This window comes from Monodelphis domestica, chromosome 4 (genome assembly GCF_027887165.1).
Source record: "Monodelphis domestica isolate mMonDom1 chromosome 4, mMonDom1.pri, whole genome shotgun sequence".
NCBI lineage: Eukaryota > Metazoa > Chordata > Mammalia > Didelphimorphia > Didelphidae > Monodelphis > Monodelphis domestica.
The window spans coordinates 273,333,101-273,358,606 of record NC_077230.1 but is presented as its reverse complement, the minus strand read 5'-3'; the positions used below and the strand labels follow the sequence as shown (position 1 = coordinate 273,358,606).

Genomic DNA, 25,506 nt, shown 5'->3' with positions numbered 1-25,506 from the left:
CTTCCATCCCTGAAGGTCCAAAGTTTCCTTACAGACCACTGAATCAGCTCCACCACAAAACAACCTCTTCTTCCCTGAGCAGGAAATTAAAAAAAAATTTTTTTTAACACTTACTTTCTTAGAAGGTACCTGTTTTAGAATCATTACTGTGTATTGGTTCCAAGGCAGAAGAGTGGTAAGGACTAGGCAATGGGGGTTAAGTGACTTGCCCAGGGTCACATAGCTAGAAATTGTCAGGTTAGATTTGAACCTAGGACCTCCCATCTCTAGTCCTGGCTCTCCATCCATTGAACCACCCAGATGCCCCAGACAGTACCTATTTTCAAGGAGGTTGCAATCTCTCTGGGGTGTCAAGAAATCCAAAGATGGAGAATTCCCCCTGCCTTTGCCAGGCTAGGATTTTCTGAGAGGGCAAAGAAATTCACAGGATATTCCATTTGGAAGGGACCTTGGAGATCACTCTATTATAATCTCACCTAAGCATGAATTCTTTCCACAGTGACCCCCCACAATGGGCAATTTAGCTCCTGTTTGAATCCAGCCAGGGACAAGGATTCTCTTACTTCCCATTCCACATTTGGACAACATAGTGCCCAGTAGCAGCAACCATACATTTTTTTGTACTGGTTCAATTGAATTCAGCTTCTATTTACTGGGAAAAAAGGATATAAATGGCACTTCAAGGAAAGGTCCTCCCCACAAGAAGCCTATAATTTGACTAGGGATAGGAGACTAGCACTCATGGAACAGTTGGGCAGGTATGATCCAATGCTGAATAAATGATTAAACTGTGGGAAGGCGGGAGGAAAGAATCATGGTAGGCTTCATGGAGAAGAAGCAATGGTTGCCAGTCCCTGGACCCTGCTTTTGGCTTGGCATCACCAAAAAGGTACTTGAGTCCCACAAAAGTAACCTAAGTTTGCTTTGCCTGTCTTGCTCCGCTCCCTTTGCTTCAGTCCCTAATCAGAAAAATCAGTCGTAGATGTAGACAACTACAGAAGATTGGGAGCTCAGAAAGGTAAAGTGGTAGTAGGAGTCGTTTCAAAAAACCCTGAAATTTTTCATTTTTCAACACCAATTTACAAAATTAACATTTGGAAGCAAACTATGAGCCAGCAGTTTGCAACAAAGCTGGGGGAGTGGGGGGTGGGGGAAGAGGAGTGCTGGGAGAGGGGGAAGGGAAGGAGTAGGAATGTTGATCCCTTCAGATCATGTTCCAAAGGGGATAGACCCCTCCCCAAGCCAGCCAGGCAGTGCTGCTATTTTAGGCTGGGGGGATTAAGGCTGAACCATGACGAATGTCACAGAGTACTTTTTCTGCTTCTTCTGGGGCACCCTTCCTTCCCCCGGCTTGAAGGCTTGGATCCCCACTTCTAGCTTCTACCGGGGAAAAGCACTACTCTCATTTCATGGTGTTTTAGAAGTTCATGGAAAACTCATTAAATGACATTCTGGTCTTTCCCAGGAAAGGACCGCTCCATCTTCTTTCTAACTCTCTTTCCCTTATTCTATTCCTCCATCTTCTTTCTAATTCTCTTTCCCTTATTCTATTGCTCCTTCTCTGTCCCTGATTATTTCCTGGTCTCCTCTCTTGGAGGAGATTTGAGGTTTTTGTGATATCTATCCCTAGGACCAGATTTTTCCCTAGACATAGATCTGAAGCTTGAAATGATAGCAATAAAAGTTGACTCTTCCTTTTTCAAAGATGAAACGTCCTCTGACTAACCAGTAGGACCAGTTTCCTTTGAGATCCTATTTGTTCATAGCCCATCTTGCCTTCTCCCTTATACCTCTGCTCCCTGAGATGACCCTGCCAGATTCTGGTCCTCGGCCCCTGAATAGGATTCCAAAGATGTTCTTAAACTGCCTTTGCTCACTTACTGCCTGCCCAGAAGTCATATCATTTCTCTCTTCCCCCTCCACACACAGAATAGCTTCTCATTGGAGCAATGCCTCCCTCCCTCCCCAACTCCAGACCTAGAGGTAGAGTTGGAGGGCCCAGGAGGGGGAATCCAGTGCCTCTCTAAGGGCCTGATTATTTCCAAAGACTTGTGCTAATTTTCTGATATGATCCTCACATCTCTGTGAGGCACTAAATCCTCATTACTTTTCCTGACCGATGCATTCTAATTAGATCAACACTTAAAAAAAATTCACAATAGCCACAGGATGGCTTTCCATCTCATTAACTCCTCACTTATTATTTTCATGAAAATTACTGATAAAAATGTGCATCTCCATTTGGTGAGGCCTCACAGCCTCCTCAGCTCCTATCTCGAATCTCTCCCGTCACCGGGGCTGCGCACCGTTGCTATAGCAACCCACAATAATAGAAACTAATAAATTACAAACGAGATGCTCGTTGAGCAATTATTGTCCTCTTTTATGCAAGTTTCTTGCTAATTTTGATCATAAGGGAAAGTACAATAAGACTCTGAAGGAATGAGTCTATTTCAAGAGAATATTAGCAAACAGAAGCCTGGGCGGCTTCTTCAGATCTGTGATAAAATGATTTGGTTATTTCAGGCAATTGAAAGAGGAAATAAACTTCTTGTCCCACACCCCACATAATCCAAAACCCCAACCTCACACCTTCCACTTTCTCCTAGTTCCACAAAGCTCTTAGATAGCAGGGATGGTATTTGTTTTCAGGATGAGAATCTCAGTAGATATGGCTCATTATCAAAGAAACATTCTCTTGAAGTCATCCTCTGCCTGCCTTCATCTAATCTAATGTGTCCTGGAAATAGGTCTGTATATGTACACAACGTCTCCTGTTCTAAAGGACCTCTGGAAATTAGATTGCACAGTCTTCCTCTATCACCCTTTCTAGCATTTCACAGTTTGATCCACTCCCAATCTCTCTCACCCCACCAGATGGGACACTTGAAGAGAATGAGTCATCACAAACCCTTTTCAGAAGAAATTTCAATATGTTTAGATTGGAGGAAGAAGAAATAAAGTCATTTTTCTACCCTTCTTGTAGACATACTTTTGAAGTGGAACTAGAAGGATCAAAGGAGGGAGGGGATATTCATAGCATAATAGATTCAAAGTTAGAAGGGACCTTAGAGGGCATCTCTTCAATCCTCATACAGACAAGGATGCTGAGCTTTAGAGTGCATTAATAATACCTTGCATGAAGTATAACAGGTTGGGATTTCTACCTAAGACCGAGGATTCCAGAGCCAGGCTTTCTAGGAGATGAGGGCAATAATGAAGTAGCAAATAACGACATGGTGAGGCCAAACTTATATCAAGACTCAATATTGGATGGAAATTTGGTGAATAGATTTCTTTAGACCTTTCCTTTAAGTTATGGGACAAAGAATTTCTTAAGCTATGGGTTGGGGGCTACAGAAGTGATCTATTCCAACCTAGCATATAGATTCTGCCCCTCTTCCTTTCTTCTAGTGTCTATGAATCTGAAGTAGAGTAGGGGGAGCTGGAGGAGTGGGAGCACCCTGAGCAAAGTTTGGAGGTCATGAATTGTGTCAACTTGCAATTAAACACTTTGAAGAAACAGTAGTGGGGTGAGAACCATGAGAAGACAGTGGTCAAGGGAGAGGCAAATTGTCCACCAGACAAGAAAGAGCTGAAGAACAGTCAGTCTGCCCATAGCAGCCACCACCAAGAACTCAGGTTGCCCACAGAGCTCCAGCACTAGAGATAAAACCAAGAGCCAGGCTTTCTGGGTATGAGTCTCAGGGAAAACCTTCTCCTTCTCAGAGAGAGTTTTTCCACCTCTTCATAAAACCACTTTGTTTTTCAGCATTATTTTGGAGGCTTCTCCACTCATAGCATCCCTTCTTCAAGGGCACTTCAGCTGTCTGTCCTAGGATAATAGATGAGAAGGCTCGGGGACCTTGATGGCTAAAGGAGTCAATGAGGCTGATCCCTCTTAAAGGATGTTGGGTGCTTTCATGATGCCCACCCATTATTATTGAGCCAGGTCCTGCTGAGGAGTCAAAGGGAAAAGAGAACCCCAACGACCTTCCCTGAGTTGGAGGAAACTTATCATGAGAGGTATATTACCTGTGGGTGCAGGTTTATGGATGGTTGGTTGGGGGAATAGGGACCTCCAAGGTCATTCCTGAGCAGGTTGTCACTGTGCATCTTAGTCTTGAGGCAGGTGATATAACGGTTACAAAAGTCCTTGCAGAGTTCATTCACCTTCTCCAGCTCCAGCAGGTGGATTCTCAGAACCTGGATTGCTTTCACCATCTGGAGAGATGGGGAAGGCAGGGAGGGAGGGAGAAGTGAGGTCAGGCATCCATTCTGATATCATGCATACACACTCATGGCCTCTTCCCACTCCCACCTCTACCACCAAAGGCCACAGAGGAGAAGCAGCACCACTCTGGGTAACTTCTTAAAGAGACCCTGTCTCCAGAAAAGCTACCATTGATTGGACCAGGAGATATGGAGGATTCTCCATCTCTGGGTTAGTATAGTTCCAATCCAACCTCTTCCAGGAAGCCTTTCCAGATTGGTCCTATCCTAACTCTTCAAGATGTCAAAATAATTTCTAATCCACCCCCAAGTATACATCAACATACTTTTTATAGCAATAATATATTCTGATAACCTGTTAGGAGTCTTTGTCTCTCTTATGAGGAGCCCTTGTAAGCCCATTGAGCTTAATGATATGGTTGTTCTTTGAAGAAAAAGTTATTTAGAATATGGAAATAGGCCTTAATCAATGACACATGTAAAACCCAGTGGAATTGCTCATTGGCTACCGGAGGGAGGTGGGAAGAGGGGAGGGAAAGAACATGAATCATGTAACCATGGAATAATGTTCCCAATTAATTAAATATATAAACTTTAAAAAAGTTATCTAGGCATTTTGTCTATATCACAGTCATTTTAACTTCTCCAGAAGAAAGCCTCCCTTGTTAAAATTAATCATGTTTAATAATAATAATGAATATTTTGAAAGTGCTTTAAGGTACGCAAAGAACTTTACAGGTGATAGATCATTTGGTCCTCTCAATAACCCTGTGATGGTAGTTGCTATTATTATCACCCCCATTTTATAGATGAGAAAACTGAGCACTCTCTCAACTCTATATGCCACTTAGATGCAAAAATAAAACAACTAAGCAAAAATATTTGATAGCCATTGCAGCATGCAGAGTATATAATATTCTGTCCTGGTAGGCCCCTGTTTCTCTGTGGTTCACTATCAGTTGTCCGGGATCTTTGTGGATTTTTCATTTACTCAGTTCATCTTTTATGTTTTTGATTTACATTGTTGTAGTCATACATAACTGATGTCTTCGTATTGTCTATTTAAGGGAGTACAGTGCAGGAAGCATAGGACCTGGAGTCAGGAACACTTGAGTTCAAATCCTGCCTCAGACACTTACTAGTTCTGTGACCCTGGGCAAGTCACTTGACCTTCGACTTAGTTTCTTTATCTGTAAATTAGGGATAATAATAGCACCTACCTCTCAGACTTGTTGTGAGAATGGGATAACATACTCATTGTAAAGTGCTTAGTATAGTTCCTGGCCTATAGTAGACACTGTGTAATTGCTATTGGTATTATAATATCAAACTGAAATCTAGAACATTTTAGCTACAGCATAGCTCTACCAACAGTGTTATCAGTATACCTCTTTTTAATCTTTTGTCATATCTTTGTGAGATAGAACTTCAGTTGTTTTAATTTGCATTTCTCTTACTATTAGTAATTTGGAGCATGTTTTTATTTGGTCATTTCTAGTTTATAACTCTTCTTTTGTAAACAGTTTTTTAAATAGAGCAAAAGCTCTGGATGTTATATACTTGTTTTTGGATACTGGAATTTAATCAATGATATTTAATGCAAATGTGTTTGTTCTTAAATATGCATCCTAAGCACCTCAAAGGGCACTACTCCCCCTTTAGGCATTCAATCACTATTTTAAAATTTATTGTTTTGAAACCCTTACCTTCTGTCTTAGAATCAATACTATATATTAGTTCCAAGGCAGAAGAGCTGTAAGGGTTAGGCAATGGGGGTCAAGTGCCCAGGGTCACACAAGTAGGAAGTATCTAAGATCGGATTTGAACCTGGGACCTCCCATCTCTGGGCCTGACTCTCTGTCCACTGAGCCACCTCAATCACTATTTCTTGACTGACTTACTGAGTCAGTTTGTCTAAGGGAATAGAAGTAGTTATATATTTAGCACTGTATGACTGTCCTTAACATTACAGGCATTTGGGGGCAGGTGGGTGCTCAGTGGATTGAGAGCCAGGGACAGAGACAGGAATTCTGGGTTCAAATATGACCCTGGGCAAGTCACTTACCCCTCATTGCCTTCCTGCTCTTCTGCCTTGGAACCAATGCACAATATTGGTTCTAAGATGAAAGGTAAAACATGGCAGGTACTTATGGCTGCATTTGTTACCCATTTATGTTTCTGTGATCATGAGTGTGTTGACTCTTCAGTTATAATGGGGAGTTCCCAGACTTTCTTTGTTGAGAAGCTACTCAGCAAAAACATTATTGGGGGGGATTAGTCAGCTCTTCACCTATATCCTTGTAGTCAGCAGGAGACTGAGTAGAGAGGAGAGTCCTCACAATCCATGGGCAAGGTTGTTGGAGGAAGGGAGAGAGTGTATAAATGGAGATTTTTAACAGTGATTATTAATAAAACATTATAAAAATACCATACTTAGTTATTGAATATTAATTTAAAAACCCACAAGAGTCTTCTCATGAGCATTGAAAGTAGTGAGGTATATAATGGCAAACAGCCTCCCATTGGGCTCTGTGATTTAGAGTTTAAAGAGATCTGAAAAATCTAGTCTGATCTCTCCTATTTTATAGATTAGGAAACTGAGACCCAGAGAGAGGAAGTAACTAGTTCAATGCTCCAGTTTTTGAGTGGCAAAATCCAGGTTTTCTGATTCCAAATTCAGTGCTCTTCCCACTCTATCATCCTACTATTAACTGAGATCAACTATTTGGAGCCCTTGCTGAACTAGATGGCAGATTCTCCAAGGGCTAAGAATCTCGATTATTTCTTTGGGATTCTCCTATAATGTGGGTGCCCAGTCCACAATGTAGATTCATCAACAGAGCAGAGGATAAAAATCTATGCCTTACTCAAAAGTCAGGTTAAAAAAGGGCAAAGAGGAGAAACTGAGGTGATCATGACTGTTACTTGTCTGAAAAAAGTAGGGTTGGGATTAGCTGGAGTATTGCCTTACTTTGCTACCTTTTGGGCATGAGCATCATATTTTGTATGTGTCATATTGCCCAGAATGGTGCTGGGTACAAAGTGTGTTCAATAACTACTGAGGCACTGGTCATTTGTATCATAAAGGAATGGAATAAAGTGCCTACTGTGTGCCTGGCACTGTGCTAAGAACTTTACAAATATTATCTAATTTGATCCTCACAAAATATCTTATTATAATTCCTATTTTGCAGTTAAGAAAACTCGGGCAGACAGAGATTAAATTGACTTGCCCAGGGTAACAGAACTAGTAAGTGAGGTCACATTTAAACTCTGATCTTCCTGAGTCCATGCTCCAACTATCTGCCGCTGGCAGGGTAACGTAGCTAGAAGAAGTGAGGATCTAGGTCAGGGTCCCTGAGATACCTAAACAACTATAAAGCCATTCTTCTCACTTCTCACCTATCTCTTCCATCCATCCTCTTCTTCAGCCTTCCTTCCATCATGTTTGGCCCAATGACTTCATAAAATTTCTCTCTTCCTCTCTAGCATGTTCTGAATGGCCCAGAATTGCTGGGCTGGAAGACACCATAGTAGATCAGGTGATCCAGCCCCTTGCCTTCAGATTGTTAAATGTCTAAACAATCCGGCACAGATGGTTGTCACTTCCCTTCTTGACACTGTCTAGAAATAGACTTAGAGACTTAGTAGACCTCCCAAGGCTTTATTACTCTGTTGGTTAAGAAGTTCATTTTTATGTCCAGCTAAAATCTTCCCAGCTTTCAGTTAAGCTCCTTTACTCTTATTCAGTCTTCCATAAACACGGAAAATAACTTGATAAGCACCTTATTATAAAACCTTCCTATAAGTTACCTGAGCCAACTCCTTTCCAGGAAAAATGATTCTAATTTGTTTCAGTTTCTTCTCATAGAAGAGGCAGTGTCGACTTAGGGAAAGAGCAAAAGGTATCAAAGGACCCGACTTCAAATCCTGATCCTGCTACTCATTTTTCAGAAGCAACAACTTCTCTGGGTCTCTACTGTCAAGTGAGGGAACTAGGCTCCACAGACCTTCTTCCTCAGCTCTAAATGCCATGATATTTTCCCACCCTTTAATCATCTTTGATGTTCTTGGCAACTTCTCTAGTTTCTCCATGTTCTTTTTAAAAGTACAACAACTGGAAAAGGACATAATATGCTAGTTTGGGTCTGACCAAGAACATGACTTTTATGCATACAACCAACATCTTAGTATAGTTTCTGGCACATAATAAGCAGTTCATAAACTCTCTCCTTCTCTCCCTCTCTCTCATTCTCCCTGTGTTCATTTTCCCTATCCTGCCCTCCGCCATTTTCTGCAACAGAATCTGTTTGCCTGTTCATGTTCTTCCATCTTTTGATCACCTATAAACCTGAGGCTTCCTTATTTTCTGCTTTTACTGTTGAGCTTTTGCTCCTGAGAATAGACCCCTTTTTATCATTTCTTATTGAATTTCATTCTGATATGACTAGTTTTCCAAGATTATTTTGAATCTTGTTCTTGTTTTTCAGTGTGGTAACATTTTTATGGCATGTAGTATCCTCTGTAAATCTGTTAAGCACAATCTACCTTTCTTTACCCAAGTATTTCTTTCCTATGTAACTTCCATATCATAAAGTAGTTCTGTGACCTTTGTATGTCAAATTAAACTCAATTGGAATTAGTTTCTTCATCCAGAAAGTGGTTAGCCTAAATGTTCTTTGAGATCCCTTCCAACTTTACACTTATTACTGCTTTATTCCTTATGAAATATTTTTTTTGCCACCATCTCTCCACTCCCCATTGCTCATCATAGTGCAAGATTTTAGAATCACAGAATCTTAGAAATGGAAGGGACTTCAGAGTTCATTGTGAATAATCTGCCGCTGCATATGGGTATTGTCTTTAAAATGTCCCTGGCAGAAAAATTGGAAAATGAGGGGATGCCCTTCAATTGGAGAATGGCTGAACAAATTGTGGTATATGTTGGTGATGGAATACTATTGTGCTTAAAGGAATAATAAAGTGGAGGAATTCCATGGAGTCTGGAACAACCTCCAGGAAGTGATGCAAAGCGAGAGGAGCAGAACCAGGAAAACATTGTACACAGAGACTGATACACTGTGGTACAATTGAACGTAATGGACTTCTCCATTAGTGGCAATGAAATGTCCCTGAACAATCTGCAGGGATCTAGGAGAAAAACACTATCCACAAGCAGAGGACAAACTGTGGGAGTAAAAACATCAAGGAAAAGCAACTGCTTGACTACAGGGGTTGTGGGGACATGTCTGAGGAGAGACTCTAAATGAACACTCTAATGCAAATACCAACAACATGGAAATGGGTTTGAATCAAGAACACATGTGATACCCAGTGGAATTGTGCATCGGCTATGGGAGAGGTGGGGGGGGGGAGGAAAAGAAAATGACCTTTGTCTCTAATGAATAATGTTTGGAAATGATCAAATAAAATATTGTTTTAAAAATAAAATAAAATAAAATAAAATAAAATAAAATAAAATAAAATGTCCCTGGCAGATGTTTGGACAGTCTCAGTTCAACTGTTTCCAGTGAGGGGATAACCACTTTCTGATATGGCAGCCCATTCTTCTGCTAAACAGTTTTAATTATTATAAAGTTTTCCGATAAGGACTTGTATCATAAAATTATATGTTATCTCAGAGTTGGAAGAAATCTGGGAGGTCATGTAATCTAGCCTGTCTCTAAGCAGGGATCCCTTCTACAATGATGCCAATAGGGGGTCAATCTTGCCTCTTCTTAAACACCTCCAGTGAGAGGCAACTCCTAACTTCTCAAGGTAATTCATTCCTCTTGAAAAATCTTAATTATTAAGGACATTTATCCTTACCTTGAGGGAAGCTCTTTCAATTGGTTCCAATCTACCAATTGGTTCTAGTTTGGCAAAATTAGTTAAATTTCTCTTCTACATGACAACCTTTTCAACACTTAAAACTATCTTGATCACCTCTCTCCATTTCAATTTCCTTCCCCCATGTGAATTCTGCCTCCCTGTAGCTTCCCTTCATTGATTTTAAGTCTTCATTTTGAGCTACTCAGAGCACATTTAAACCCCATTTCACATGTCATCTCTTCAGACAGTCATTTGAAGACAGCTATGTTGTTCCCCCCAAGGCTTCTCTTCTCAGGGCTAAATGCCCCTAGTTTCTTCATTTGTTTCTCTTGTTTTAAAGCTCTAAACTGGTTGCCCTCTTTCAGACTCATGATAAATTGTTGATGTCCTTCTTATGATTATGGGACCCCAAACTTAAACACAATATTTCATATGTGGTTGAACAGGGCAAAATATAGTTGAACTCTTATCACCTTTATTCGGGATACTATACATCTATTAATCAACTATTGCACAAAATGAAAAAAAACAATAACTGTTGAATGAAAGAATGAATGACTCGATGAGTGGATGGGTGAATGAATGAAAATAACCTCGCAAAAACCCCATATGTCTGCTTGTCTAGCTATTCCAAGCTAATAGAAAAAGAGGCGGGAAGTCTACTCCAGAGAAGTGACCTGGAAGGCTGGTGGTGAGGTGGACACAGAATCCATCCTTATTAGGGGCCCAGGAATTGTTCACTAATAGGAAGAAGCAGGAACCAAAATCAGAGTGCTCCAAGTCTTCATTTGCTTTTCAAGGGAGATCTTCCAGCATCATGGAGACAGAAACAAATCTCAATGCCCTAGAGAGGAGGCACACTGATAGTAGGCAAGGATTCCCAGAATCAGCTGAGAAACAAACCAAAGCATGGGGAGCAATGATGAGACCAGGCCAGAGCTGACCTAGTGGCAGCTCAGAGCTGAGTAGAGCTCAGTCTGAGGAATTGTGTTCTTCCTAAGGATAAGGCAGCTTTATAGAGTATACTGGAAATCTTAAGAGATGAATTCCAGTTCTGACTCTGATCCTTGCTAGCCATGTGTCTCCAAGCAAGTCTTTTAAACTGTTATCCTCGGCTTCTTGATCTGGAAAATGGGAATGAAAATCATCTATTTAGGATCCAATTTGTAGAGGAGTTATGAGGAAAGTGCTTTATGAAATCCCTTAAAGCGCTAGATGAAACGTAGGTTCTTTTTACTTATTCCAGATGACCTGTGGCAGGTTTCTTCTAGCCTCATCTTCATCAGCAAACTGGGAAGGATAATTCTAGCCTTCTATTCCTATTAAGGAGAGTTTACTACCATTAAAAATCCATGGTGATCTCTGTCTTTGTAATAAGTATTATTAGACATGAAGTAGCTTTGAAGCAAAAGAGAAATAAACCTGAAATCATAGCTGCAGAACTGGAAAGGGCTTTAGAGACTATCTAGTCCTACCCTCTCATTTGACAGAGGAGGAAACTGAGGCCCAGACAGATGTGTCTGGCTCCAAATCACACAGGCAGTAAGTAGAAGATCCATGATTTGAAGTCAAGACTTTAGATTCTAAATCCAGGTTTGGGAAGGGGTCAGGAAGAGAAACGAACAGGGATTAGAAGATATTGAAAGTGTAAATAAGGAAGAGCTTGTGGTAGATAGTCTCCCACTGCCATAAACTAACTGTGTGATTTGGCCTCCCTTGTCTGTAAAATGAGGGGATGCATTAGATTAGATTAAGGTTCTTAGAGACAGAAACCAGTGCATGTTTTTCTTGGATGAAAAGCTTAGGTATTTTTACCCTAACTCCTTTGAATGTGAAGCTCTCTGGAGCATAAAGTCATTTCTGACCTGGCAGAAACTGCCCAGGCAAGGGGATTCTGGACCAAGGACTAAAATGATCTGTCTCTGGGCAATGTCGTGGGACCCCCTTACATTGACTTGGACCTTCTACAATGGGTTGGGGAAATTGTGGCCTGAAAGTTGAGCCCCTGCTCCAGGGCTGGCTTTGTGGTCAGGAACCAAAACCTGTCCCCTGAGTCACGCTGGAGACTCATTAAAACGGGGCTCATAAATGTTAAAAAATTTACACATAAAAAAATGCCATGCATGAAACTGAACCGTACGTTTTACAGCTCCGGTTTGAAATCTTGCATAATCTATAAAACTTCGGCCCTGTGCCACTGGGGCCCATAAATCAGATTTTATAAAACAAAAAGCCTTTACCTTTCAAAGGGGTTTGGGGAACTTGCAAATTTTACAAACTTTACCAAGTGCCAGCCAGTGGCTGCTGGGGAGGGGGAAGGAGGGAAGGGAGCAAGGGGAAGATAAGGAAGGAAAAAGGAACTTCCAGGTGGGACAGATTGAAGAAAAGGTCTGAAGCTCAGGTGAGAAGGTGATCAGGTAGACCAGAAATAGGGCAAAAAAAAAAAAACCCAGATGAGGCTACCCAAGGGCAAATTGGCTTATATTCTAGAAAAGTCACATTTAAGGAACTGGTATTGCTAATACAGGTTATGAAAATTTTCTTATGAGGACCTCAAAGGTTTAAAGACTCATGGGCAGATAAACAATAGCCTAGAGTACTGGAGACTTGAGTTCAACTCTAAAATGTCAATAATTCACTGATAATATAGTTTTTAACTTAGCATTTTTTTTTTGTTTAGTCATTTTTCAGTTGGGTCCAATTTTTTGTGACTCCATTAGGATTTTCTCAGCAAAGATACTGGAGTGGTTTGCCATTTCCTTCTCTGGCTCATTTTACACATGAGGAAACTGAGGCAAATAGGAGAAAGTGACTTGTTCAGGGTCACACATTAAGTGCCTGAGGCTAGATTTGAACTTAGGTCTTTCTAATTCCAGGTGTGGTGCTGTATCCCCTGTGCCACTTAGCTGCTCCTGTTTAGTGTTTCAAAAAGCACTTTCCCCACAACAACCCTGTGAGATAGGTAACTTGAAGCATTACTATTTCCCTTTTAATGATGAAGAAATGGAGGCTTTTAGAAGGGAAGTGACTTGTCCAGGATCACCATGATTGTCAGCAGCTAAGGTGATATTCAAACCCAGGTTCCCTGCTCCTGGCACATAGTAAATACATAACAAATGCTTGATGATTCATTAACTCCAAGTCCAACACACTTTCTACTTTATCACATGGCTCATTATATGGCGTTGGGCAAGTCATTTGCCTTCTCTAGACCTCGTTTTCCTTACCTGGACTAGATGGCCCATTCTCACTCTAACCAGGTCCCTGAGGGTGATAGATAGGGGGCAGATGGAAATCCCTAAGACAGAAGGTTCTTCTGAATCCTAGAAAGCCCCCCTTGATTTCTTGGCAGCTCTGGGGAGAATGTAGCCATTTTTGGCTGAAGGTTGCCATTCCAGGTAGAATTTAGAGCATGGAAGGGCCCTGTGGAAAGGAAGGAATCAGAAGAGGGCAGAGAATGATAACAGGCTGGAGGGGGTGGTGGGGCATGTTCCAATGGTAATGGGAGGGAGGCAACTCCCAGTCTTGCAGGACTTGGAGAAAAAAATAAGGTCTAGAAGAGGCCAGGGTCTGGGGATGAGGTATTTCAAAGGGCCAAAGTTTCCCCAGACCCAAGTGTCCCCCTGACAATCCCATTTATGAAAGTCAATATTCAAGGGCAAAGGAAAGCTGCCCTGACACACATATATATAAAAAATAAATCTCTCAATTATCTCAGCTCATTTGCTTGGGGTCTCTCATTTTATGTCCCTGCTCGGCTGCGCAGTATATCTGTCCGGATAAAGAGTTACAGTCCGCTGGGCTACGTGTGCGGGGTTGTAAAAAATACAGATGCCAAATTAACTGACTGTGGCACTCGGCAGCTGATTGAGCTGATAATGACGCGATCTGACCTTTTTCTAATTTCTAATTATGTGCATCTCGGCTGTGCTGGCGACATGATTCTTGTTCTAATGACGGCCCCCGTGGCTGGCCTTTTCATCTCCTCCCTGACCATGTCAAGGCAAAGGGTGGGAGGGGGCAGCGGGCTTTGGCTGATCCCCCCAAAGAAAGCCCTCACCCCAAGGCTCAGTGAAGTTCTCTGGTGGGCAGGTACAGGAATGAAACGAAGGTGAAACACCTAGGAAGTCTGCTTAATGAATCAATCAGTGCTTCTCTGGCCAGGTCTATATGATCAGAGAATCAAGCATTGCCCAGGGAAAGCAAAAGCAAGCCTTTGGTTCTTGAGCTAGATTCTTTTAAGCCCACGAGTGGACAAACTGTCCACATGAACCAGAGAATTTCAGCTATCTGCCCAGCAGCTAAGAAAGTCGAAATCCAGGCAAAGCAAGCACCTAGGACATAAATCCAAGGACTGAGAGTTTCTTCCCTAGAATATGCTTACAGCTGACCAACAGAATATTGGGAGTTTGAAGAGATCTAACAGAATATCTAGTGTGGACCCCCCATTTTATGGATGAAGATATTGACGTCTAAAAAAGGGAAGGGACTTGTCTAAGGTCATACTGCCAAGTAGTAGCAGATTATCCACTTCTGGTATTTTATTCCTAACCATGCACCACCTCCTCTGCTCTGGACTAATTGACAAGAATCTGATTCTACAGACTAGCATAGGATCCACAGGGTTCTCTGGAGACCAAAGAGAGAGATATAAAAAAAGGGTTTAGGTGATACATTTTTTTGTAATTGCTGGGTTGCAATAGAACTGTGGCTAGACCATAAGCCCCTGTGCCAGGAAAAGCAAGAGAAGTCTGAGATCCTCATGGCATCATCATAGGTTGTATTAGAGCCCAGCTTTCTTAGGATTCTTAACCTGAATTTTAGGTCTTCTTCATTTCTTGGAAAATAAAGGGCTGTGGTCATGGCAGGGTACCAGGCATTTGCACAGTGATCTATGAGGACATTTTTTCAAGTATGGCAAAAGTAGAATAATGGTGGATATACCTGGACACCAGCCTGTACAGCTGAGGAAACTGAGGCAAACAGATGTTAAGTATTTTGAGGCAGGATTTGAACTCAGGCATTCCTGACTTCAAGTTAAACTCTAGCTATTGTGCCACTTGGCTACCTTGCTCATGGACAGATGTCTCAAGAAATAGGACAGTTTTTCTTGTCAGGCCTGTAGCAGAAATTGGTAACAGTGTCCTCCACAATAAGGATCCAATCCTTCCTTCCTTCTTTTCTTCCTTTTAAAAAAAATAAATTTGGGGGGCATCTGGGTGGCTCAGTGGATTGAGCCAGGCCCAGAGATGGGAGGTCCTGGGTGCAAATCTGACCCCAGACACTTCCTAGCTGTGTGACCCTGCGCAAATCACTTAACCCCCATTGCCTAGCCCTTACCACTCTTCTGCCTTGTTACCAATATCCAGTATTGATTCCAAGATGGAAGGTAAGGGTTTAAAAAAATAAATAACTTTTATCTTCTGTCTTTTTGATTCCAAGGCAAAAGAGTAGTAAGGACTAGGCATTTGGGGTTAAGTGACACAGCTAGGAATTGTCTGAGGTCAAATTGAACCCAGGACTTCCCATCTCTAAGCCTAGCTCTCTTTCCATTAAGCATCCTAGCTGCCACTCCAACCCTTCCTTTCTAGAAACTTCCAGTATTCCCCTTGGTGCACTCTACATCTGAGGTCATTTGACTAATCACTGCCCCACTGTTCTTGCTCTACCCTCTTCAGTCTCCTTGGTTTTGCTCATAGTGTCCTTTATGTCTAGAATGGACCCCCTTCCCCATCTCTGCAGGCTGAAGTGCTTCCCAAACTTTCAAAGCCCAAAGGCTCTGCCATGAAGCCTTCTCTGATCAAAATGGAAAAATTCCCACCATGGATAGCTCTCCTTTATATTTGTCATATAACCTACAGCTCTGGGGCCAGGGACTGTGCCTGACTTAATTTTTATATAACCCTATACATTACTCTAAATAACTGTCCAGGGCCTGACTCCATCCTACACATAGTTCCTGCTTAATTCCCATTTGTTGAATTACGTTGAGTTGTTTTGACTCTACAAGATCCTCATCATCTCAAATACTCTTTATGGTGCATCTTATTCCTCAGCCCAAGCTTCCAGAACTGGGAAGTCTCCTTTGCATGGAGGCTTTTCCCATAAGTTCTAAGATTTAATAATCTTGACTTTCTGCAAGAAAGCAACGTGTAGATAATACAGAAACCCTGGGTAATCCCAGAGTTATCTGTATTTGCATCTAGTTTGAGGATGCACCTGTGTACATCAAAAATCTATGTGTGTTCATGCACACGTGTTCCTCATTTGGTTTTTTGTTGTTGCGTGTCTTGGCTAGAAAGATAGGGCTTGATGGCAGATGAAGGGTTTGAGGTGAGAGATGGCCATCCAAAGATGTGCTAAACATCCATGGAAAAGGTAGAGTTTTCCATAAACAATTCAACCTGACTCTACTTATGAAAATTATAAGCAGTGCTTGCATGCACATGCATGCACACACACACTCACACTCATTCGCTTGCTGACTCATTCATTCTCTGTTGATTGCTCTTAGTGAGTTTCCTTGGGGGTGAAGGGACCGCAAAAACCCATCCATCTGCTTCTGGGCAAGACCTCTTCTAGGTTTCTCTTGACATATTTTGTTGTCTAGGTCTCTGGCTCCTGTTCACAGGTGCTCATGCACACCTGTTCTTCCTCTGTGAACCACATTATACTAGCCATTAGCTCTACTAGCTCCGCCAATCAATAAGCTTTGATGACAAGTTACTTCATCTCTGAGACTCAGTTTCCTCATCTGCAAAGTGAGAGACCTCTAAGGTTCCCCCCAACTTGAACATTCTATGAAAACATTCTATGGTTCTTCTTGAGAGTCCATGGAGTAGAGACTCATAACAAAGAGGCCATCCACCACTTTGGAAGGAACTAGTGGAATCTGAATTCAGATTGAAACATCCCAATTTCCACTTTATTTCCTTCATAAGTTGGTTTTTTCTTATATAAGCAATATTCATCTTCTTTCACAATGTAAGACTGAAAATTAATATCCAATACTCCAAGTATTATATTTTATAAGATTTATTAATAATCACTTGAAGTAGAGGAAAGAAAAAACCTTCAGTAAAGTGAGGCTTTCCCAGGCCACGCACAAGGGAGAAGAGAGAGCAAAGAGGCAGAGTTACCGAACTTATAAACAATACACAAAGAAGCTATGTGGATGAGGGGAAAAGGATTCTGGGAAATGGAGTCCAAGGGTTCAAGATTTTCTAATTATACAACAATATGAACATGGAAAAATGGATTGTATGATAACACATGTACAAGATCATGTTACATGCTGTCTTGAGGAAGGGGGAAGAGAATATAGAATGCAAAATGTCAGAAAATAATCATTGAACATTTTATCTACATGTAATTGAGAAAAATATAATTTAAAAAAAGGTTCAAGGATGCAAATGTTGGAGAGTCAGTCTTAAAGACAGAGAGACTTGAACTCAAATCCTACCTGTCATATATACTGACTTTGTGACCCAGAGAAAGTCAATTAACTTGCATCTAGATGGCATAATGGATGGAGTATTGTTTCTAATGCCAGAAAGATCTGAGTTCAAATCCAGCCTCAGGCTGTGTGACTAGCTATGTGACCCTAAGCAAGTCATTTAATCTAGACATCAATTTCCTTACCTGTAGGGGTAATTATAGCATTTATCTGATAGGATTGTTGTGAAGATCAAAGAGATATTTATAAAGTGCTTAGCACGGTGCCTAGCATATAGTAGGGGAATAATAAATGCTTGTTCCCTTTTCCTCTCCAGAAAACTTTAAGATCAGATAAACTGCAGAACAGTTGCTAATTTATATTGGTATGAGTTTCCTCAATGAAAGTTTCTGACATCAATGAGCTCATAGAAAAAACAAAAACAAAAACTTTCTAAATGGAGGAAAACAGTGCTTTAATGTGTCAAAGTCTGAGTTGCAGACAGTCCCCACTCCATTGTGATTCCTTCTACTGCTTCTCCCCTCTTCAGGCTGTAAATTCCATCATAGATTTAGGATTGGAATTCAAGATCAAGTCCAACCTTCATATTGATAAATGAAGAAATCAAGTTCCAAAGAGATAAAATAGACCAATGGCAGCAGAAGAGAGCGGGTGAACTATAGCTGGGGTTTCTTAAGTGGTTACAAGGAAAAACTTTTGGGGCCTGGTGGTGGCTTCTGTTTCAGGGAGCAAGGGACCTAAGGGCAGTGGCATTGGATTGAGGGAGGGGGCTGGCTGAAGGGAGAAAGGAGATTTTACCAGATTGTCCAGTTCCGGGTCATCACTGAAGAAGGGCTTATGCTCCTGCTCTTGCTGATGAACGAAGTTCTCGATGTCCACGTCAAAGCTGGCTGAGGTGATGCACTCAGAGCCCTGGGTGGCCTGTTCACACTTCTCAAACAGCAGCGTCAGGAGCGGGAAGAGAGGATGCCTATAGGAGACACCAAAAGGGCACACAGACACACAGAGGCCACATTGTTTAGTGGGCAATCCCAGGGTTTCCTTACCTGCTTGGAGACTCTTACCCTCACTCCTGCAACCTTTCCTCCCTTAGAGGGAAGCCCTGTGTCCTGGGTCACTCATTCTAGTCCCTAAGAACATACTGGGTGAATGCATTCATTCTCTTCCTTGGACATAGATGGATTTAGGTCAAGGATCAGAAGTTCCTGAAACCTAGCTGTCTGAGCAGTACCCAGGAAATTTCAGTTGCTGCTCGCTCAGCTGGCACTTCCATTTTTTTCTCTGTAAAGACAATTTATGGGTCAAGAACACAACAATAGAGAAAGTGCTCAGTTTTTGTCCAGGGTCAGCTACTGGAAGAAAAGTATAGGGTCGCCCATGGATTGGATAAAATTAAAATTAAAGCTTGGTATTCAAGGCCCTCCACAACTAGGGGCTACCTACTATTCTAGTCTCATCTAACAGCCTCCTGTGGCTACCAATTCCTGCTCCTTTCTCTCTGACTAATCCATAACTGTTAGGAGAAAGGGAGGGGTGTATGGGGTTTACAGAACATCTTTTTACAAAACACAAATCCCTAGCCTGCAGAAGTAGAACTTTCTTCTTCCCCCAAACTCTAAAGCTCAGGAAAAATGGACAACTATCTCATGATCATATCTTATAATCTCCTACCTACCTCCATGCCTTCTTGGATAGCACCATTCTCTGAACTTAGAGTACCCTTCCAGACTCCCTCCAATTTCCCCCTCCCAAGCTCCATTTTTCAAATCTAATTCTGAGAACGAGTCAATTAACACTAACATTCCTAGAAAGAATGTATTAGCAATTCGCCCTATGACTTCAATCACCATTCTCCTTGCCCCCAAACAATTCTCCACCATCACCATTCATCTACATGTAAATTTCTGAAGGTCAGAGACTATCTTACTTGCTTGTATTTATATCCATAGCACTTAGCACAGTGCTAGGTATAGAGTAATTGCTTAATACTTTTTCATTCATGCATTCCAAGTATTGAAATGATATCTATTCTTTAAGGTCCAATGGCAATGACATCTCTCCTGATAGTCTTTCCTAATCCTATCAGCTAAAAGTGAGGCCTCCTTCTTGAAATCTTCATATGATGGATATGTGTCTCTTATGTACTTTTATTCTATTTTTATTTAATCATTATTTGTATCCCTGTCTTATATTCCCCTTAAATGCAAGCTGCTTGAAGGCAGACAAAAAAAATCTTACTTACTTTAAATTTTCCTCAGCACCTAGTACCTAGTACATTCCATAGATGTTTCATACTTTAAAGAACAAATGACAATGCTCCTTCCATTGAGACCCACTTGATGATGAGTCTCTGCAAACCTGATTAGGCTTTTCCTTGAATAACAGACAGAACACATCACTGGACCTCAACCCCAAGGTGGGGCCTGCCAGAGTATCACTGGCGTAGCTTTTGAGAGCTGCCTCATCTCTGTTTCACGAAGAGCCATTGGTTGGGGACTTTAGAAATGTTTAATAGAGTACGAATTAGGTGCTAAATAAATGTTCATTGAATTGAATTTATAAATTGAAGATCTGGAGCTGAACATTGCCGGGAAGCAGAGTTCTGACCAGTCATTGGGTGTCTAGAGCTATCTGTCCTTGTGGTTCTGTGTAGAAGGGCACATCTGTATGTGGACATGTGTCCACTTAGATACTTCCACTGAGAATGCAGGTGGCTACTGAATCTCAACATCTTGTTATCTGTAGACAGTCACTGTCGCTGCTTATGTATGCATGAGTGTGAGCTCAGGTATTCGCACATATGAATGTAAGTGGGGGATTTTAGCTGCTTTTCTACTGTGTTCCTGACTTATATGTACATGTGTACTATAAATGCCTGTGCTTGCTTGCATGTATGGCTCACATTTCTATTGAATGAATAAAATGTCCAACATATCTAGAAATCCAGGGAGAGAGAGAGAGAGAGAGAGAGAGAGAGAGAGAGAGAGAGAGAGAGAGAGAGAGAGAGAGAGAGAGAAAGAGAGAGAGAAAGAGAGAAAGAAAGGAGACAGACAGATAGGGAGAGAAAGAGAAGAGAGACAGACAGACAGACAGAGAGAGACAGAGAGAGAGACAGAGACAGAGAGACACAGGGAGAGAGTGACCTTGGATACTTCCATTATTAATAGTCCTTTCCCTTCCCTTGAGTTCAGAAAAGCATCTGCAAATCCCTCCCTAGCCTATCTCCTCAGCGTCCTGTGGCCGCCAAATCCTGCTCCTTTCTGTCTGGTTAATCCCTAGCTGCTAAGAGAAAGGGAGGTGTGTATGGGGGTCTTCAGAGCATCTCCCAACTAAACACAAATTCCCAGTCCACAGAAGCAGGCCATGTGTTGTCTTTCTGCTGTTGCTGATCTGCTTTCCACAAATCCCCGATGACTGAGCACAGGAAGGAGGAGAGGGCATCTTGTCTACTGTGTCAAGGCCTAGGAGTCAAGGGAGGATGTGGAGAGAACAGGGAGAGGAGAAAGGAGAAAGAGGATCTCTGAGATCCTTTTTAAGTTTGAGATTCAATGACTGAAAAAAAAAAGAATAGGAAATCTATCTTTTAACCCTCCCTCTAGCAACTCTTCCCCCAACCTCCAACACACCTGACTGGTCAGACCCAGGGACAGTGGGGAATGAGGAACAATAAATTCCTGCTTGAATTCAGCTGAGCTGCCTAGCTTGGCAGAGAGCATCCCTATGACTCCAGCCTCCCTCTAGGAGGGGGACGGGGAGGGAGGGAGGTGGTAGAGTGCATAAACAGCTGGGCACTGAGGCTACAAGCAGGTGTGCAGCCTGCAGTTCAAGGGCTGGCATCTCGGGGCAGCCCATCCCTGCCATCCATTGAGCTGGGAGATCTAGTTAGCCCAGGCAGGAGAGGACTGAGGGAAGGTGGGGGAAAACAATGAGTTAGCCGGCCAACAGGCTGAAGACAAAGGGAGAACCAGGTGAAGGGGTTAAACTCCAGTATAAGTCTTCATTTGCAGCCACTAATACCACAGCATATTATAGTCTAATCTAACCTGATCCCAGTTTAATGCAAGATTCTCAGGGCCCTGAGCAGAATACCAAAGAAAGCCTCAGTGGCTGTAATTTAAGCAGAGCCCTGCAGTGGTTTAGCTGAGGGACATGAAAGGCAAATTCCAGACGGTGTTATGAATTATTGCGCCTTATGAACCTTTCTACTCTCAACAGATGCCTGCTGCCATTTAAACAGCCACTAGATCAATTAGGAATGAAAGGCACAAATCGACTCTGTACAAGGGCACTAAATTACCAGGAACTAATAATCCGCAGCAGTCGTGCCAGGTGGTGGGAGTGCAGCCCCGAGCCCCCCAATCTTACCCCCGCTCGCCACACATTCCTTTCTATTGGACAGACAGAACTGTGTGCTCCTCTGCCAGAGAAGGGGAGCTCTGTGTATTTGTGTGTGTATGTGTGTGGTGTGTCTGTAGTAAATGAAGAAGTCTATATAAGGGGTGTGTGGGGAAGGGCGTGCTATGTGGTATAGGCATTCAATGTTATCTGTGTGCTGGGTATGTCATATATAGGAGATAAGAGTGTGCTGGAGACCTTGAGTTCTTTTTATTTTATTTATTTTTTTAGATTTTTGGAAATTTTTATTTAATTAGTTAATTTAGAATGTTTTTCCATGGCTCTTTTCCTCCCTTTCACCCACCCTACTCCTGTAGCTGATGCACAATTCCACTGGGTTTTACATGTGGAGATCCTGAGTTCTAATTCTGACTTTGCTACTCTGGACCAATGTGATAAGTCACTGCATATTTCTGAGCCCATTTCTTAATCTGTAAATAAGGTGTTGGGGTTCTATAACAAGCTCCTAGAACCTCTTTAAGAGGGAAGTCATGATTCTAATGTGTATGTGACTGCATTATGGATGGGTCTGGTCTTCACACGTATGTCATGCTATATAGGGGTCATATTGGTCTGGGCTACATGACGTAGGGATATATTTCTGTTTTGGGGTTGAATGGGTCCCACAAGCTGCTCCTTGGCTCCTGGAAGCTCATTCCTCAGCTGGTTAAGAACCTTTAGCATTCCAGTTACCTATGAAAGGAATGGCCTTACCCCAAGGTAGCAGAAAGGTGGTTTAGTGGCAGAGAGAAGGGCGATGCTATATTCTCCCACCCACCCTCTTTAGAGGCTTGGAAGGACAGGGCTGGGGGGAAGATGGTGCTAAACTTTAATTAGTAGCTTAGGGGTGGTGCCACGGATAGAACAATGGGTTTTGGAGTCAGGAAGTTGTTGAGTTGTTTTTAGTCATCTCAGATTCTTCATGACCCCATTTGGGGTTTTCTTGGCAAAAATACTGAAACTGTTTGCTATTTCCTTCCCCAGCTCATTTTATAGATGAGGAAGTTGAGACAAAGAGGGTTAAGTGATTTGTCCAGAGTCGCACCGATTTGAACTCAGGTCTTTCTGACACTAGGCATGACACACCATCCACTGTGCCACCTAGGAAGACTTGAGTTCAATAGCCTCAGATCCTTATTAGCTATGTAACCCTGGGCAAGTCATTTAACCATCTGCCTCAATTTTCTTATCTATAATATGAGCTGGAAAAGCAAATGGCAAACAGCTCCAACATCTTTTACAAGAAAACCCCAAGTGGAGTCATGAAGGCTCACACATGACTAAAATGACTGAACAACAAAAATTAGCAGCTTGTCTCACTAGTCAAAAGAAGTTATCATCATGAGGTAGACTGAAGGCACTATCAAGAGTTTTGGGGGTAGCTGAGATGGCAATGGTGTTGGCTTATCTCATTACCACAAGGTGAGAGTCCGGGGACATAATAATAGCATTTTATATTACATTGAACCATTCCAAAGGGAACTTGCATAGGAAGTCATGTGGTTTAGTGGAAAGACCAATGTTTTTTGAAGGATCTGGGTTCAAATACCAGTTTGACCATTTCTTTCTTGTGACCTTCACTTTTCTAGGTCTAGTTTAGGTCAATTTTAAACTGTTAAAGTTTACTTAAAGTTAATCTGGGTCAAGTTTAAAGTGAAGAAGTTGGATGAAAATAACCTCTGAGGTCATTTTAACTTCATATTTTATAATGTAGAACAGCCCATTTTTTCTACCTTGCCTCCCTCACATTCTTAAAAATCATTCTTGAGGGAATAGGAGTGGACTGGGGAACTTTGGGAGTTCCCACCATCGAAGGCTGGGATGGGCACTGAAGTGATCAGGAGCTAAATTAAGGGTCTAGTTTATTTCTGAAGTCTCTAGCCCAGCTTCCTGATCATGAACCTCTTGGCCTGGCTACCCCGTAAGTCTGACAGAGATTCAAAATGCCTTTTCTCAGGTTTTCTCTTCACTGAGTCTCTTCAATCGGGAAATGTCACAAGCAGGAAAAAGTTGGGTAACCCTCAGAAGAAAGTCTTATTCAACCTCCTCTTTCCAGATATTCCAAACCTTTTTCTCCATTATATAAGGATGGAATTGATCCAACATGGGCTAGCTCAAGAGACCATGGAGGCCTTAGAATGAGGAGCCCAGCTGGGCAGGGGCAATCACTGAATATGTGGCACTCAGGGAACTGCTCTGCAGTGAGCTTAGTGAAGTCTGGAAGCCTGCCACTGCTCCTCAGGAGCAGCCAGCCAGTAGATGGGTTATAGGGTATTGGGGAAGGGGCATACAGGTAACCTGGTACTTTCAGGAGTGCAGGGGAAAGGGTTCATTTCTTCCTCCTCTCTATCAAACTAGGCTCCTCTGGCTTCAGGGCAGAAACTACCTGGGTACAAATATAGCAGTCTCTGTAGACCGCCTGTCCCTTACCAAACCTCAAACCCATTCCCAATCCATTCTCATCCTATGTGAAATATAAGAGGAAAAACTCGGACTGAGAAAATATGGGATTGAGTAACTATGTGACATTGGGGGAAATGATGTAACCTCTCAAGGCCTCAATTTCCTGATCTGAAAATGAAAATAATGCTCTATAGCCTATTTACTTCACAGGATGGTTATTGAGGAAAGTGTTTTGTAAACTTTAAAGCACCATGTAAAAATACGTTTTTATTCTCATCCTGTGATCCAAAGCTCACAAATTAATCTCTGCTGATTACACCCAGCCTAAGAGACAATGGGTATTTCACCCCCCATCTCCATTTTTTTTCCAGCAGTCCTAATACTTGGCTTTACCTCTCCCCCAGTGACAGGGAATGAAAGGAGAATGAATGTAAATTGACTTCTTTCTGCCTCAATCTATCTACCTGTAAAATGGGACCAAAGCAGTTTCTCTTCCTAATGGCTCTCACCACAATTTCTCATAAATTTCCAGCGGAAGGGGAAACATGGGAATATAGTGCAAACTCCTTGAAAGAAGAGGTGAGATCTGGAGGTTGATGATCATTAGGTTTTATTTCTTGGGTGCTAAGAGCATTTGACCTCCACCAGAGCTCAACCAAGCCTCCCCCCTCCCTACTTTCCTCCATCTCTCCTCATTCCCTACTCCCCACTCTCTACCTCCCACCCTACCCTCTCTTAAGCCGTTCAAAATTTGGAGGAAATAAATCTCACAGCACTAATTCAGGGAGAGTTTGAGCCTCGTCAGTGCAGAACAAATAAAAGGGCTGAACTGGCATGACATTTTACTGCAGAAGAGAGGTCGTTTCCAGCCACTAATAAAAAGGATTTGACACAGACTAATAAAGAGAAATGAATTTCTCTAATGGCCTAATTTAGCACATTCAGCACTGTGCTGCTTCTGCTGCTGCTGCTGCTGCTGTGGCTGCGACTGCCGTGGCTGCTGCCTGGGAGCCGGGAGTGAGTCTGGATGGAGGCAGGAGGGGAGAGCAAGAGACAGCTTGCTCATGGGAGAAGGGGAGAAAGAAATTATTCCAAATAATGTTTTATTATTTCTTTTCCCTGTTCCATCCTCCAGCCGTCCCCTCCCCCTCCTCTTCCCTACCTCTCACCAAGAGCATCTGAATGAA

General features: G+C 42.2%; 1 protein-coding gene across 9 annotated transcripts in view; it reads right to left on the bottom strand.

The window, feature by feature from the left end:
* Positions 1 to 25,506, bottom strand: part of PKNOX2 (PBX/knotted 1 homeobox 2) — a 429,286-nt gene that overhangs the window by 50,639 nt on the left and 353,141 nt on the right. For all 9 annotated transcript variants that reach the window (XM_056794565.1, XM_056794564.1, XM_056794566.1 and 6 more), the window contains 2 exons: positions 18,320 to 18,491; positions 4,036 to 4,224 (listed from right to left, as the gene is read on the bottom strand). In XM_056794565.1, coding sequence (XP_056650543.1) covers positions 4,036 to 4,224; positions 18,320 to 18,491 — 361 coding nt within the window. The remainder of the gene's footprint in view (positions 1 to 4,035; positions 4,225 to 18,319; positions 18,492 to 25,506) is intronic.